We start from the raw sequence: 17,341 nt of genomic DNA on the forward strand, positions 1-17,341 counted from the left end.
GAAGAGAAGGTCTGTGGAGATATTAAATGCAGATGTAAGGCCCAGAACTTCTCCATTCTAATGCCCATGTTGGCAATTGCTACTCCTTGTAGGTGATTTAACAGTATTTCTTGTAAGACTACAAGTGGATTGAGCAATGTGAAAGTAAAAGCACAGAATACATGCTAATTATTATTCTGCTATCTTTTAACAACATACTGGAATGATAATAGGAGACAGAACAATTCTAACAATGTTTTTAAGAAAACCCTCATAATTATGCAAATTTCCTGTAGTTAAGGCTTGGCAGATGAAAGAACCTTAAAATGAATTAGATAAGGACAGCCATATGGGCCTTTTTATTTTACTCTTTGCATGAATATTGCCTACATGAAAGATGCCGTAACTCACAACTGAAGTCCTGCAGGATTTAGGGGATCAGAAGCAGAGTGGGGGCCAAGGCTTTGAGTACTTTATGATGTACTTAAGCCCAGGGCTGGAGGGATAACTTAAGGTGATTGGTTGCAGCGGTCCAGCCAACAACTGTTCCCCCACTGAGTGCAGCCCTAAAGGCAATAAGTGACAGCAGCTGACTTTGGAGGGGGACACAGAAATGCTGAGTTTCCTTTTCATCAGAAAAAGAACTGTTTTTACTCATGTTACTGCTTGGGAAAGGGATTAATTCTTTTAAAATTTTGATTAGCTCATTACTCCTTTCAGGTAATTAAAAGCTTCAAATATGGATTGTCCTGTAATACTACATAAGGAAGGCAAATAAGCTGATGAAAATTAAATTAGTTTTAAAATAGCATATGGATGCTATATGAATAAAAGCTTAATGTGGAAAAGATGTTCTGTAGGTTTGTACATGGACCAAAAATGATGATGATATCATTTGATATATCAAATGATATATCCTGATAATATCCTGATAGTCAAATAGAAGAGGACTGTGATGCAATGGGCTGTTTTTCCAGACACCAGCCTGTATAGGCCAGTAATTCTAGTTAGAACATTTACTGAATCTTACACTAACATGTGCAAGAGAAGAAAATCTAGCTACAAACATAATGTAATACCCGCAGAAAACATGACTTTCAAAAGTTCTAGCAGGAATTATACACATTCAAAAAAAAAAATCTATTAACTTATTAGTGTTGAGAAGCTGATCAAAGACAGCATTAGAAAATTCCCTGTAGCAACGCTGCTGGGGTCATAAATACACTTGGTATTCATTACTGTTATTTCATAATGTCAGAACAGAAAAGGAAATTCTTCATGCCTGGACTCTGTTAGGTTTTTATTATTGTAAATATGGTAGCTGTGAAGAGAATGTAGCAGTATTAAATCACATTTGATAACTGCTTCTTAGAGTAAAAATAGTAAAACCATTACATTTCTAGAAGAACTGCCCCCCCACCCCAAACACAAACAAAAAACCAACAAAGCCACAACCAACCAAACTCAGCAAACCCTAAAGAAAATATTTAAGAAAAATGCATTTGCTTTTGTTCTTGGAAGAGAGAAACAGAAAAAAATATTAGGAAAATGATACATGAAATAGGTCCAAGTTTTAAGCTAGTTTTATTCCACAAATTTGTAAGATATGTGCAGAGTTTGAAAAATGTCTTTATTTAAGCATGTACAAACACAGAAATGCTAGAGTATCAAGATATGTTTTTGCAGCTATCTGGGTTGCATTTCAGGACATCTTTCTCTTTAATTTTTCCCAGGTGGAATTAACAGTCCTGAGCACACTACTCATGGTGAGAGCACTGCCAGTGAATCAGATTGACTCAGGACCTTAACATGTCAGCATTTTCCCCTCTAAATTATTGCTTTTATTTAAGTTAGTGTTATACAGAATATAATATGAAACTACTGGAACCATTTTTAAAAAATCTGAGTTTAATTTGAAATGAGACTGGAGTGACAGCGACAGATGACTACACTTACTGATCATGTTCAGATTATGAGTTTGGGATTTTTGCCTAAGCAAGAAATGAGTCCATTATAGTCCTAAGATTACCAGTAATAAATGAGACTAATAAACCCCTTTGTACAGTCTCCTGTGCTTTTCAGAAGCCACCAGTACACACCCAGGAAGGCAGCATAAACCCCAGGATATTCTGAGCACAGCCTAAGGGATGATTCTCTCTTTGGCAATGTTTGTAATAAAAATGCAATCTGTAAAGAAGGAAGAGAACGTTGGGGGGTTTGGCATTGTAAACTGAAGGCACCACTGAAACCATTCCCATTCCCTCTGTCACCTTTCCAGCTCCTTAGGCTGCTGAGAAGCACACACACAGACAGACTGTGCCCTGGGTATCCCCACAGTGAGTTTCTCTTACCTGACCCATTTTTCAGGTACCCGTTTGCATCTACAGTGGTGTACATGATGTAAGGACCAGGCTGATTAACTCCAAAGGGCTACAAGGGATAAAAACCACAGAAAAAGGCAGGCAACATTTTAGGAACAAAAAAAGCTATAGTAATGAAACAGTAAACTGTAGAAAAATGTTTTTACATGAAGAATTTATTTTTTTATATTAAGAATTTATTTTTTTATATTTTAACTTCAAAATCTTGCAACTGTTTTGGTCATAGCATTATATGGAAATCAGTTTTCAAAATCACAGAAATCAGTTGGCTAAGTAATGTTTAGATTCTCATGAAGAAAGCTATATTATTCAGTCCTCTGGCAAAAGGTTTAATGTTTCCTTGGAAGCTATAAGTAAAGTAAAACCCCCCAAAAATTCAAAGAAATAACTGCATGTTCTCAAAAAGCAGAACACTTGATGCTGAGAGAATGCACTATCTTGATGGTATTTCTGAATTGAAATATACTACACAAATTTCATCTTTTTTATCATTATTTAGCAGTGTTTCATTTAATTAATGAAAGTAAATGAACAGTTACTTGTCCAGCGGTGGTATCTATTTTAAGCAAATTTTCTTGAGGAACAAAATGTACTTAAACATCAAAGTACAGTCATGAGGAAAAATAAAACAAACAAATATCCAAGGAAGTTGTGCATTACTGAGTGATGAACCATAAGAAATGCACCTAAGTAAGAAAGGGTGGGAAGGGAGAGGATGAGAGACAACTACAGGAACGTATTTTAAAGGATTTTTTTTTCCTAGTGCTGAATTCAAGCTGACGCTAGGACATCAAATCCAATGGAGAGCTTTCAAGTAAGTTACAGAAGGAGCACTAAAAGAGATGATGACATGTTCACACCATGCCTCAAGAAGCAGTCAGTTTAAACCACGAGAGTAAGTGATAATGACGACAGATGAGACCAAAGCCTGAAAATAATAACTGATTAGAATGAAAACTAAGGAGACCACAAAGGTGACGCTAATGCAGATCTACGAAAGATGAGTGAATAAGGTGAAATTTAAATTTTTTTTGGTGCCACATAGCTGTACTCTGGCAAAATGTACCTTATGTTACTTTCTGTCAGAGAACTCCCATTACAATGGGAGCAATAGTGTTTCAGTGATCTCGATAATGAAATTTCCACCAACATCTGCTGTGAAGATTTGCTTTTTAAACCTTGATTTTTGTAATTAAGTTAATGATACTATCAAACCTCATTATTTTACAACAGAAATTAAACCCCATGTCTCAAAATAGGCTTGAAGCAAAGGTTAGCCCCATTTGGAGAAGTTTTTCTATTTTCAAGTCAAAATTAAATGCGAAACTTTTGCAGAGCTGAAGTGCTACTGCTACCTCTGATTACTCTAAGCTCCTCTTTCAGGCCAACTTTCACTGTGAACATTGCTAAATAATTTGCTAATTGGCAGTTTGGTGGGTGAGCTGCAGATCTCTGGAGACAAATAAAATAATCTAAGCGGAAAACACTACATGTGTATGGCTGTCTGCAGAATCATCAGAGCCCAGTGCACTTCCTTCCTTGGCTGTGCCCGCTGCTGGAGTTGGGCCCAGAAGTGGCTGGATCTACCCCACAGTCAGTTTTGCCTGGACTTTTTAAGTGCCTACCAAGACTTGGCACAATTCACAGTTTGGGCACCCAAGTTCCTCTTGTCTCTGGTATATCCCAGCCCCCAGAGTGGGTAACAAAGCTCCTGCACAACAACAATCAATTGATTCCAGCCCTGAGCAGCAGCTGCCCAGAGTTACGGGTCTCACAGAAGCAGAAGTTGGCCAGTCATGATTTGGATGACACATTATTCCAGCCAATAGCTCTTTTAATATGTTGAGAGTTTTTGGTATAATTAGACTTCAGCTTATTTGAGGCTAAATACTAAGCAAGGCCATAGTTACACTTACTGTTATTTTCCGAGGACAGTCATTAGAACAGAGGCCGCTGAGAACTGCAAGAACAAAAAGTGAGCATGTTGTGTTTATGATCACAAACCATCTTAGAAACCCCACCTTTGGAATCTGGTAAAGTCTAGTGATGGTGCCAGGTAGCCATTGAAACACAAAGAAAATAAATATCTTCTTTGTGATTTCTGGTAATGTATAACATTTCCTTATCTGTTGGAAGCACACTTGGCAGGAATTCATCACTGTTGTACCCCACCTCACTGGTTAACCAGCTTCAAAAGGGCCAATTTCCCAGTTAGAAAAATTCCAAATGAAAACATTTTAAAAACAATGAACTATACATTTTATTCATTATTCTTCATTTCTAACCATTTAAAATACTGGCAGAGATTCAGCTTTACTGTTTTAACTGATAAAAGATTAAGGCTTTTCCTTCTATACAAAGCATCATTTTAGAACTCGGTTTAAAGCAATTCACAAAAGCTGTAACAAGCAAAAATCCCGCTGCCAATTTAGTCTATTAATTCAAAAGTATTATAAGCAGGTGTATATAATGCTAATTAATATCTAAAGCCTGTGACACTTGTTCCAATTAATTGTTTAAAACTTACTAGTTTGAAAAATCAGTTACATTCATAAATCTCTGTTAAAAACCTAAAGGAGGGACAGTGAAAGCCATCTGTTCTGTAAGCCAGGACATCCTGTCACACTGAGTATTAGAGGAAAACAACAAAACCCACACACATTCAATAATCTAAGGTCCATTCTGGTCCAAAATTTGGACTTCTAATGACAACAGTTTGGTTGAGCAGCAGGCCAGTAATGGCTATGGGCAGGGAGGAGGATGCACACCAGGTACTGAAGCCAGGGAAAAACATCACTTCTCCATGAATTATGGTATCACAAAGCAAGCATGGCAGACAGAAAATGAAGATTTGGACCAGATTTGAGGGCAGGTCATCCTAACATCAGGAGTTTCTTAAAGCATTTTCTGTCTTCTAAAGAAGACAGGGGGCCATTGAGCCATTGAGTTAAGGGTACAAAATGTTTAGGGCCAGGAAAATACTGAAAGGTGCAGGTAAGATGTTCACAGTCTGATTAGAAATCACTCCCTATGTGATTCAGAAATGGCACTGCTCTAGTCAAGGAAGTTTTCTAATAAATTGTGTGTGAATATTAACAATTGCCAAGACTCCTAAATTACCATTCTTTGCTTGTGATTTCAAAAAGTTGAAATTTCTATATACAGTAAGATGTAATACTTTATACAGTCCAACCCCCCCAATATCCAAACAGTTTAGACGAATGTGTGTGGCAAAGCAGAATTTGAAGACTATATGCACCTAGAGAGAGACTTTTAACACTACAGCTTTAATTTTAACTATTAAACATAGGTGAGTGTGCAAGTGGATCCAGCTCTCCCCATTTTGATGCAAAAGGGCACACTGAAATTTGCTGTTCAGTTTCACCCCTGGAACAAATTACCTGGCCAAGTATATTTGACATCAGTTATAATGAGCAAAGCTGTTCTCATTGTCCATATGCCAAATAAGTGAACACGATGCATTTATTGATAAGCTAAATCACACAAAGCACATTTTGTTAGAAATACTTTTCCCTGTATCAGAGTAAAAATATTTTTAGACTCTCATTAATTCCCATTTCCTGGGGTTTCTATGCAAAAACACTCACACCCTAAAAGGGTGCTAAAAAAAGGCTTGCCCCAGTTTTTAAGATAGATTTACACAGAGTGAATCAAAAAAGCATGTTGCAAATTACTCCCTTCCCCATTAAAATATCACACAATTATAGTTCTGGTATGGCTTTGTGAAGTGTAAGATTTTCCCAGAGGCTTTTCTGCATGCTTTTGTGAATTACACTACAGATACATGGTATTATTTAAAAGAAGGCTTCCACCAACATGATAAATGATTAAACACTATCACGATGAGAACAGAGCTCAGGCTGTGGACAAAGTAATAATAGCATCAGCCCCCAGCAGTAGCTGCAGTTCTGTTCTCTTGTGGTGTGCAGAATGCATGCTTTAGAGGACTGGATGCATTTAAGTAACATGAAGGCAAATACAATTTTTGAAGGTGAACCTCTAGTTGTTGCTAGTGAGCTTTGTCTTCATAGGCTCCCAATACAGCCTCATTTTTCACTCATTCTCAAAAAATCAAGCAAGACAGACAAGAAATGAGCTCAAAGCTCAACGCCTTTGCAGTTGAAGAACACAGAAGGACATGCAGTTCAAAAACCTAATTATGAATATTGTAATTTAACTCAAGCCTTTTAAAGCAGCTCTCATTAATTCACACACCCTGGCCATGTTCATGGCCACTCTGTGCTCTCAGGGTAAGGTGTGGTTTGTGCCACGTGGATTTGGGCTGGAAACACAGAATTGACTCCCACAGGGATGGAAAGTGACCCTCAGAAAAGATCATGCAGTGTAAGCAAAGCACACCATGCCAGGAGTCCCTGAAATGAAACCAGCCCCTTTGGAAGGCGATCCTGCATCATTCCCACATGACACACACATGAACTCCAGCAAAGCAGGCTTGCTATGGCACAGGTACAGAACATTACCACAACGTTTTCATATGCAAAGGCTCAAATATTCACATCCTTCTCAATATCCCATTTTCACTTTATTATGCATGGATAACTTACCAATAACTTTAACAAAATAGGCATCTGCTTCAAAGTTATTTTTCAATGTATGGATAGCAAAGTCCTTGTTGGAGTAGCCTTTGCTTAGCACAATGATATCCAAGATTCCCTAGACGAAAAAAAATCCCAAGTTTACATTAGAATGCTTATTTACTCTTGGGAAAAAATCACCGTGCAGCAAAGTTGACACCTTTACTATTTATTTTAATATCTTTCAAACATTATGAATATAATGCAAAGAAAGCAATTTGGGATGGAGAGGGCCATCCACAGCTCAGCAGGACAATCCAAAGTTGCACAGGCAAGGTCTGTGCAGGGCCCAGGGAAGGGCACAGCCACACCCAGAGCCTGTTTGCTGGGCTGAGGAGCTGCACTTACATCCTCATAGATGTCAAAGAAGGTGGCCACCACGGCATCCTTGATCTGATTGAGATCCGAGAGCTCCCAGAACACCCTGAACATGCGCCGCACGCTCTTGCAGCTCACGTTGTTGCACGGGACATTTTCTAGTAAAAATGCTTGTTGATTGCTGTAAAACATACATATATAATACATAAACCAACTTGAGATTAAGTCTAAATTATAGAAATTAAAAAATATTGTAATTAAATAGTTTAAGTGCTCTGGAGTTAAATGTAATAAAAGCTCAGCTAGCAGCTACTGGGTACTTGAAAAATCCCTAAGTACTTATCTGAACTTTACAGACAGACCTACAATCATTGTCATGCCTGACTTATAACAATGAAAACATGAAATAAACGGATCCAAACCAACAGGAGTGACTTAACCACTCAGTCAAAGGACTGAACATATCCTTACTTTAGTCTGAAAAAACTACAAATGAACTTATCTGCCATTTTCTTTAATCCCTTCCACAGTCTGTCAGCTTAAACACTATTTAAAACATGTTCATGCTTTTTCATTATTGCATAACAGCTTCTTCCCATCCCAGCTCCATTAATACTTTTTCTTACACAGTGCAGGTTTTAAGCAAATTTGAGATTAAATCAAACGTCTATTTGTATGTTTTCCACTGTTTCAAGCAAAATACAAACCACAAAACCCAACCTGTGCAGTAAAAATAGGGCAAGACAAACCAAATTAGGCACTTGCTGACATGTAACACAAACACGGGTGCAAAACTAAACAAGAAATGTAGAAACCAAGCAGAGTGCCAGGGCTAGTGTAGAAAAATCTCCCTTCTTAAGAGTATCCAATAGGTGCCTGTGGGTCAGTGGGAGACACAAGGTTCCCACTCTCCCTGATAATGTATCAGTGCTTCTGGAACTGGGAAAACCTCACACTTTACCAACCCCAGTCCAACTCTTCAGGCAGGTTTGTATCCTGGGAGCCTGCTAAAATCCTTCATTGCCTCAGCAATGGAAACAGATGAAGTTTCCTCCTCTCCTTCTGAGGGCAGAGCCAGGAGCCAGAGCAGTGTTCTGTAAAGGCAGCTCAGCTGTCAGAGCCCAGGGCAACAGCCAGAACCACGTCCTCAGTGTGACCCTGAACACACTGCTGGCTCTGTGGGGACAGCGAGGTGGCTTCTGTGTCTCAGCAGCGTCCAGGATGCACAGGCACACACAGGCACTTCTCCTCAGGCAAATCACTGAATTAACTATGGCCAAAAGGAAATGAGGTCATCTGCAATATTTAAGGTGCTGCAATATCTGTATCTGAGAACTCATAATCACAGCTTGAAATTCTTAAGTGCTCACATTCATTTCATGTATTACCCAAGTACCATATCAGAATAGCCGACTCCAAGGTAAGGTGACAAGCTGAGCTAAGCAGTTTGTTTCAATTTCTCTTTTTCATCATCTCAACATAGCTTTTTAAAATTTGGACAAACTTTTACAAAGACTCTTTCAGTTCCGTTTTTTTTCAATTGTCAGAAATTATTCAGATGCTAATTAAAGGATGAAAGATGTTTGCATTATAGTCTGCACACTACTCAAGTGTAAGCTAAAAGCCTTGTGAATGGATAGACTCAAGTAGTTTATTTACTATGGGAAACTTTTTTATTTTATTTCCTTACAACTGAGAAAAAAGGAAAACATTAATCAAAGTGGCACTGAGTATGGAAATGCCATTTTCCTTCACCCTTCTGTATCTAGAAGAGAAACAGAAGACAAACAGCAGGAAGAAAAAAGCAATCTCAAACCCTAAACAGATGCTGAAGACCCAAGAAATGCACAGTGGGAGAGCTCTCTTGTAGAGGAAATGAATTAATTCATAGATGTAGCATCCCCTGTCCCATGTGCTGCACCTCAGCCTGGGAGGAGGAAATGTTGCTGTGCAGGCCATGCTGCAGCAACAGGGAGCTGCAGGCCCTGATTTTCTGCAAGGGGGAGGGAACCTGCTGTTCTCTGCCTCCTCAGCTGCTCAGGTTGTTCCTGGGAGACATCTGGATTTGGCCTGTGAGCTGCCAGTTGAATTCTCCTATGATTTAAGCCTGTGATACACAAAGAGCCCTAGAATCGAAGTATCTACTGCCATCCTTCATTTCTGATACATACCATAAGAAATAAATGCAAGCTTATGACCTTCCTATTATTTTGAAAAAAATTTTCAAGAGTTCCCATCAGAAAGAATCTCCCTGTAACAAAGATAATCATCTGCATCCTTAAAATAACAAAGCAATGTCCTTGAAAGCCTATAAAGACAGACACTCCTGTAATGGTAAAACCTAAAAAAATCAATGCTGAAGTGCTCTACAAAGTGTAACAGTCAATACCAAACAACTCAGCTTCAATGCTACAAGAGAGAGCACAAGAACTCTGAACTAAGACCAGCCTATTGCCCTTAACATGCCATTTACAGCAGTTCAGATACTGAGCTATACACACCAATACACAGCTGCAGATAAATCATGTACTGCCTACAGCTTTATTCCAAAGTACTTTATACCCCAATTTGCTACTTTCTGACCAAAGACATCTATGCAGGAAAGGGAAATTTAATAAGGCTTAACACCAAAGAAAGACTGAAGACTTATCTTAGTTTTATTTTAACATATTCCTTGGCAATTAGAATTAAATATTTACTGCTAATTTCATACATCTCTCATGCTGTCAGTTTCAGAGTAGTTCATTTAAAGTAATACCAGGGACATCTAAATCATCACTATCTTACTTCAGACATTTAGAATAATTGAATTTGCCTCTGGTTTTTTAAATTTGCTCAATTACAAGGTGCTCATCAATCCTTCAGTTAAAGGAAGTCCTCTATCCAACCTTCCTTCTGACAAGTGACAACTAATAATGATTTAGGAAGAGATAATTTGGTCGAATAAGAGTCCTTCCATATATAGGATTAATATATATGCATTAATTTAAAACTGAGCATGAACACCTAGAAAACTTTCTAGAAGTCTATCATACTTAGAAGTTTTTTATTCAGCTTTCCATACCCAGCTGTTTTTTGTCTCCAAGTTTCAGTCTGTACTGGTATCAACTGTACCAGTATAAAGTATTGTCGACTTGACCAGTGAAAAACGTTCCCTTTGAATTAAAATGGATTTGAAAGACTTAGATTACATATTTGCAATGCCAGATGCCAATTACTGGTGTCTAATTGGAAACAATTGTTAAACAAAATTCCTTTCGTCTAATTAGATGGGAGATAGATGCTTATAAACTCACATGCAGTACTTACAATTCCAATGTTACCAGAGTCAATTTAAAATCAGCATGTGAAAAAATGAATTCATTCAGGTAAGACAGGAGGTATAGCTCAACCAATTACTAACTACTGATAAAATCCCTTCACCTATTATTATTCTATATACACACACAATTTCTAATACAGAATTCATGTACATATCTAGCCTGAAGAAAAACCTGTGGACTTGAATTCTAATGTGCAGGTTTTGACTCAAGTCAGAAGTTACAAGAATTCAGACTGAACAGATAAATATGTAAAGATCTACAGCGCATTTAGCACCTTCACCTGGTGGAATTTATTGAGTACCTGACGGAATTTATTGAGTCTTAATAAAGGCTCAAAAGGTTCAACCCCCCACAATACCTGCAACCACAAGTGAGATTCCTTTTTGCTGTTTCTGCTAAGGAATGTCTCTACACTGTCAGAATATTACACAGTGTAATTCCAAATCAAAGGATTATGGCAGGAGATGAAACAGCAGAGTCTTATAACAGCTGTGGCAATACTTGAAGCTATTGATCATTTTCTTGACTCGTTCACTGGGCAGGACGCTAAACCAACATTATGCCAACTGTGGTATCTTTATTTCAGTCTTTTGTAGGGATTTGTAAGGATTTGATCTAAAGTACTTTCCTGAATTGTGATGGAGGCGTATAATTGATTTTAATCCTTTCCTTCCATTATCATGTATTGCTATACCTTCAGACGAACAAAATTGTTTCTGCCTGCTTTAATTTCTTTACATTACAGACAGCAAGTAGAAACCAGGCTTCCTAAACGATAGCACAGATTGAGGTCAAGAGTTTACAAAAATGCTTTTATCATTTAATCACAGTAATCAATCACTGAAATTAGATCTGTAGATGTAGCATGAAAGGCTTCAGAGAAAGAAATAAACAGCTTGATCCAGAAGTGTTTAAAATCGATTAAATAAGGTTTTCATTTTAATTTGCTCTAATTTAAGGACAGCTTTTAATTTAATTCCCACACTGTTTTAATTCTCTCCAATCAGTGACCCAGTTATACATTTTAAAAGGAAATATTTGCTTAAGTCTCTCAGAACCAATGAATTATTATTGAATGTGACATTTCATAGCAACAGTAAAAAAAAGTGACTTTTGCTCCCATCCCGAACTACAAAGCATGCTTCCATTACTTCCCTACAAATACTGGATAGATACAATGCTAACATGCAATGTATTTCTTGATTTTTAGGTTACTTTACTCAGTTTTTGCCAGAATTCCTCAGTTTTCTGAATCTCCTTTTTAATAGCTTGTCACATCATCTGCCAGTACTTTCAGTCCTTATGCCTTATTGTGTCACTCAACTTTGATGTCAAGTTTAAAAATAATTTTGAATGCACTCAATTGAATAAGCAAACAAATTCAGAAGCAAGGGAATAAAAGTGTACCACAGTAGTTCATTGCAACAAGACATAGGTGACTTCTGGGCTTCTACAGCAGTAAATATTTACAAACTGTTTAATGATTTTACACGGCATTACATTGCTGTAATTATACTCCAGCCAGAGGACAGAGGCAACTAAGACTTAAAACAGCTTCAAGTACATTCTTGAACTCCATACATTTTCATGCAGCCCTTCTGAAGTGCACCAGCTATCAGGATACACATGATAGTACAGCTCAGAACACAAGATTTCTGAGGCTTAGGCAAAAGCAAAGACAGCAACTTTACAGTTCCCACGTCACTGTGTTACTTTGGCAAAGGGAAGGCTGGTTCTAGCTTGCTCTCTAGACTGTCTGCAGTCTCTGTTCAATGACAGAGAATAGAAGATGCAAAGTCCCAGCTGAGGAAAGCCTGGAGTGAAACACCTGACATTCAGGGCCTGAGTGCTTTAACTTTGCCTGGCAAGTTCTGGGCCGTAACAGCATCACCTCCTTCTTGTCTGCCGTGTCTGAATAGAAACAGCTGCTCTGCTGTTATTTTAAGGCTCAGAGGTACAGACAGAGCTCAGCTGCTCACAGCCTTGTCATGAATCACATCATGTAGGCTGAACACAGGCACGCTACTCTTCAAACTGGGTCATTTTTAGGTGTATCACTATCTGAAGAATTCTAACACAAAAATGTCAGTGGGTGACTCATGTTCAGGCAACCACTAGAAGACCTGAATTGACTTCTTGGACTTCAGCACCAAATTCTCTTACTATCAGAAGCATCAGAGTGAGGTCCACACTTGTTTTCCATATTGAGCATACATTCAAACTATGAACCAGCACCCAAGCTGATTCAAAATACCATGTAGAGGAAGATAACAAATGCACCTGTATGAGAGACTTATTCTGCTTTATAATGCATCAGCGCAAGTATTTGTCAAGTGAGGAAGACATTAAGACTCCACAAAGCATGGGTTAAAACACCTTTTGCAAGTGATGACACGAAGCAAAAGGGAATAGCAGATAAAGTTCCATCTCTGCAGACGCTGGCAGTCAGCTGTGCAGCACAGACTGCACTCACGTGCACACATCCTGGCTCTGCTGAGCTTCACTGGCATCGTGGTCTCTGGGGCTCTCAGCTTTTCTCCCAAGTAAACAAGTCTATTCATCATCCCTACTGTCAAGCAAAAGCATGTTCACACGCAAACATGCTGCTGCACTTCAAGGTAAAGATAAGGACATGCCAGCAGCAGCATCCCCAGGTGCCAGGTGAGAGCTGCCCACAGGCTGCTCCGTTCCGATCAGCCGGCTGCGCTTCTCCGGCGGCACGTGCTCAACAGCTCGGGAATGCACCTACTCAGGTCAGCTCTTACATGGATCACTGACTCCTCTGTGTACTACAGGCTCCCTGAGAGCATCCCCACATGCCCTCTCCCACCTAGCACCAGATGGTAGCAGCAGAAAGTATTGGGAAAGCAAGCAATGAAGAAAAAATTAAAAAAAAACCCAGAGGATGAGAAGATTACACTGAAAAATTTAATAAGAAGGGTTAGAACTTTCTTTTTTTGAGGGGCTTGTGTGCGTGTGTTATTTGTTTTCAGCTCTCTTAGACAATGTAAAAATCACTGGTAAATTCCTGGTCCTCAAAAAGGGCAAATCACTACTGACTGCATTTTTCAGCAGAGTCACCAGTCAGTGCTCACTGCATGAGACAGCACGGAACAGCTTCCCCAGCTCTCAGCAGCCTGGTGTTACTAGTCAGCACTGACAGCTGAAGTCAGGAATTTACAGAAGATGATGTGGGAAAGGAAAGGGAGAATCAGCCCCTGAGCTCTGGGAGGAGTGTCTAAGATGCTGCCTCATACTCCAGTCCCTGATGGAATTCCCCACTCAGAGCCCCAGCTTGAGCCTATAGAAGCATGCATTCTGAATGTAGCATGCAAATGCACACTTGGGTTCAACAGGAAACACTTAGCAGAGATCAAAAGTCTTGTTCACTTGATAAAATGAATGAGATGCTCTAAAGTTAGTAATTTCTATGACTGATGATTGAACATGAATCTGATAACTTTATTTCTAGGTTTGCATTACCTTCCAGAAGTGTTCTTCAATATAGCAAGTGCATCAGGGTAGCCATCCATATTGTAATCTCCAATGTGAAGTGTAATTGGAAATGAAATTTCTGCTGAAGATTTGTCATTTTGATATGGTACAAAGCCCCAGACTGTGTCTTTATTTCTGAAGTCTTGCAAAACTGGAATCCACTGTAAAATAAAACAACAAAAAAAGAAAAGCTAGGTAAAGAAACAAATTTTATTTATTTAAACAATGTAGTTCTATTTAAAATAGATGACACCACTTCATCAGGATTCTTAACCATTTAAAAGTAAGGATTATTTCCTAACTCTGTCACCAAAAAAAAAAAAAAAAAAAAAAAAAAAATTCAAGTATTTTTTATGCACTCAGTTATTCCAGAACAGGAAAACAGGAAAATATAGTAAAGGATGTAAGAATACAACCAGAATATGGAAACATTCAGGAACACCTTAACTGAAATTCAGGCTTGCCTGAATTTTATACTAATCTTTAAATGTAGGTGAGACCAAATAATCAGGGCGATGAGATCTTGAATCTCTTTTTTTTTTTCTCCTGGAATTGCAGGGCAAGGCAATAGGCATCACTAAAGCTGGAGGATGGATGCAGCCTCTTTAGATTTGTGGCCAACACTAAATTGCTGCATCATATGCTGCAGGACAGGATGGCCATTCAGAGGGGCCCTAGAAAGGCAATGGGCAAGCAGAGCCTCAGCTACGGACACCCTGCCCTGGGGAGGCTGGGCTGTTACTGTGGGTCTTCTGGGCAGTCAGGACTTGGTGAAGGGAAGGAGAGACCTTGACTCCATTTCAGAAAGCTGGTTTATTATATTATGATATATATTACATTAAAAAAGACCACACTATAACTATACTACAAAGAACAGAGAGAAAGAATCATCAGAAGGCGAGACAGGAATAGAAAGGAATGAATAACAAAGTTCTGTGACTCCCAGAGAGTCAGAGAGCTGCTGCCTCCTGGATTGGCCACCAAGCAGAAACATCCCACACTGACCAATGGAGGCAGCACCTGCTGCATTCCACAGCAGCAGATAACAAATTGTTTACACTTGAAGCTGAGGCCCTTCAGCTTCTCAGGAGAAGAAAATCCTAGCAAAGGGATTTTCACAAAATATCACAACCGCACTGGGCAGTGCCCAGGTGGGTACCAGCTCTCCCGAGGGAGGGCAGGGTCCTGGTGAGCAGGAAGGTAAAGCTGGGCACGGCAGCTCGGGCAGCAAACCAGCTGTGCACTGGAGCTGCTGCCTGTGCTCCTCAGGATGACCCAGGACTTCTTTTCATACAGCACTGGTTCATCTGCATCTGTGTCCAGTTTTGTGCCCCACAGTTCACACAGGATTTGAGAATACTGAGTGTGTTTAGTATTTCCTCAGAGGACAGGCTGAGGGCACAGGGACTGTTTGGAGAACAGAAGATTCAGGCAGGGTCTTGCAATGCCTGCAAGGAGCCAGCTGAGGAGATGGAGCCAAGCTCTGCTGTGACACATGGCAGAAGAACACGAGAAAATGGTCAGACTGACACGAGGGAGGTTCTGACTAGAAATAAACAACCTAATTAAACAGCAAATGAGGCCCTGAGAAGTTGCAGGATCTTTGTCCTTGGGGTTTTCAAAGTCTGACTGGACAAAGCTCTAAACAACATGGTCTGAATTCAGTTTGCTTCTGCTTAAAGCAGAAGGCTGGATCTCCTAAGGTTCATTTCAGCTTGAACAATTGTATTATTCATGGATATTTAGAAGTTCGAGAGCTTCAATTCCCCTTCTACATCCCCAGAAGCATCAGATACTGAACTGTTTGATAAGAAATTAAGATTAAAGTATCAAACTGAAACTACAAAAGAAATGCAAAGTATCATTTCTCCAGGACAGGAAACAGAATGCATCTGCACTTACTTTCCAAAGTACTGCTGAGGTGCTAAATAAAAATTTATCTTAATTAAAATCAAGGTAATTTTGCAAGTTAGTATGAAGCTGAAGTGCCAGGGTTTACACTTCAATGCTACAGAAAAAAAACATCAGTGTCATTTTAAAAGTCAGAAGTTATTTTATAAGTCAACTAACTGACAATGCCTTCAAAAGGACAGAGGGGTGCCATCTTAAAGGATCACTATCACCAACATCAAAAGCACTTAACAGATCTTACATGTCTCTCACCCAAGCCTCAATTTAGCTGTTTCAGGAACCAGAATGAGATTGTGAGTATCATATCCTACCATGGAAAGACTCCCTTGCTGCACAGTCCAGTGGTCAACAACATTCCTGCCACATGGTAATTGTGTGTGACACTTGACTGCTCCCTTGGGATCACAAACAACCACAGGCAGATGAGAGAAGCCCCAAAATGCCTGCAGAAGTGCACTGAGGTGGGTGCTGTGTGCAGCCCAGAGAAGCCTGGGGCAGTGCTGCCTGTCACTGCACACACCCAGCGTGTGCCACAGCTCCGAGCTGAATCCTGACCCACAGCACCTGCTGCAAACTGAAACCTGACACAAAACACACTCAGACCCTCACAACCCACGACATGCACGTCTAATTAGTTACTTGGAGTTGCTGAAGGCCTGGAAAAATCTAAGAAAGAGAAAATAAGGACAATACTCAATAAGGACAATGTCCTGAGGGACATTTTTCAGAGGGTTGGGTTTCTCAGCACTTACTTGTCATGCAGAAGACAGATGAAACAATATTATTGCCAAATAGTCTAATTTTGAAAAACAGTGATTGAAATCAGAACCATGAAATATAATATAGCTTTTACTTTACATGGTATCATTCACACAGTCATTGCAGTAAAATCCAATTATATCCATCATATACTTTCTAAATGTTCCCAGGTATGGTAATACTATCTTAAAGAGACAAAATTAAAAATGAATTTTTAGGTACAAATACAAATTTGTTTCTCTTTTTACTCTATTCAGAGTGATTAACAGAATGCAATTTCACATTCCTAAGGTCCACAATGAGACACGAAACAACAGGTGAGCACAACACCACCTATTGCTACCAAGCATCAGCACCACTGACACCACAGAGCAAATCCATCCATGCCTCTGCAGCAGCCGTGGGACTTCTCCCAAGAGCAGCTCTGTAACATTCCACAACATCAGCCTGTTTGATGCATAACCACATCACATCCCAGCACCAGCTGTGACTTACTGACAGTTTAAATTCAGAATAATCCATGCTTTTGGTGGAACTCCTTCTGTAGATTTCTACTACA

General features: G+C 39.3%; 1 protein-coding gene across 1 annotated transcript in view; it reads right to left on the reverse strand.

The window, feature by feature from the left end:
* Positions 1-17,341, reverse strand: part of ITFG1 (integrin alpha FG-GAP repeat containing 1) — a 74,067-nt gene that overhangs the window by 14,584 nt on the left and 42,142 nt on the right. The window contains exons 10-14 of the mRNA XM_038148331.1: positions 14,101-14,273; positions 7,325-7,475; positions 6,947-7,055; positions 4,277-4,320; positions 2,331-2,409 (exon numbers count right to left, since the gene is read on the reverse strand). Of these exons, the coding sequence (XP_038004259.1) occupies positions 2,331-2,409; positions 4,277-4,320; positions 6,947-7,055; positions 7,325-7,475; positions 14,101-14,273 (556 nt within the window). The remainder of the gene's footprint in view (positions 1-2,330; positions 2,410-4,276; positions 4,321-6,946; positions 7,056-7,324; positions 7,476-14,100; positions 14,274-17,341) is intronic.

Source organism: Motacilla alba, chromosome 11 (assembly GCF_015832195.1).
Source record: "Motacilla alba alba isolate MOTALB_02 chromosome 11, Motacilla_alba_V1.0_pri, whole genome shotgun sequence".
NCBI classification, from domain to species: domain Eukaryota; kingdom Metazoa; phylum Chordata; class Aves; order Passeriformes; family Motacillidae; genus Motacilla; species Motacilla alba.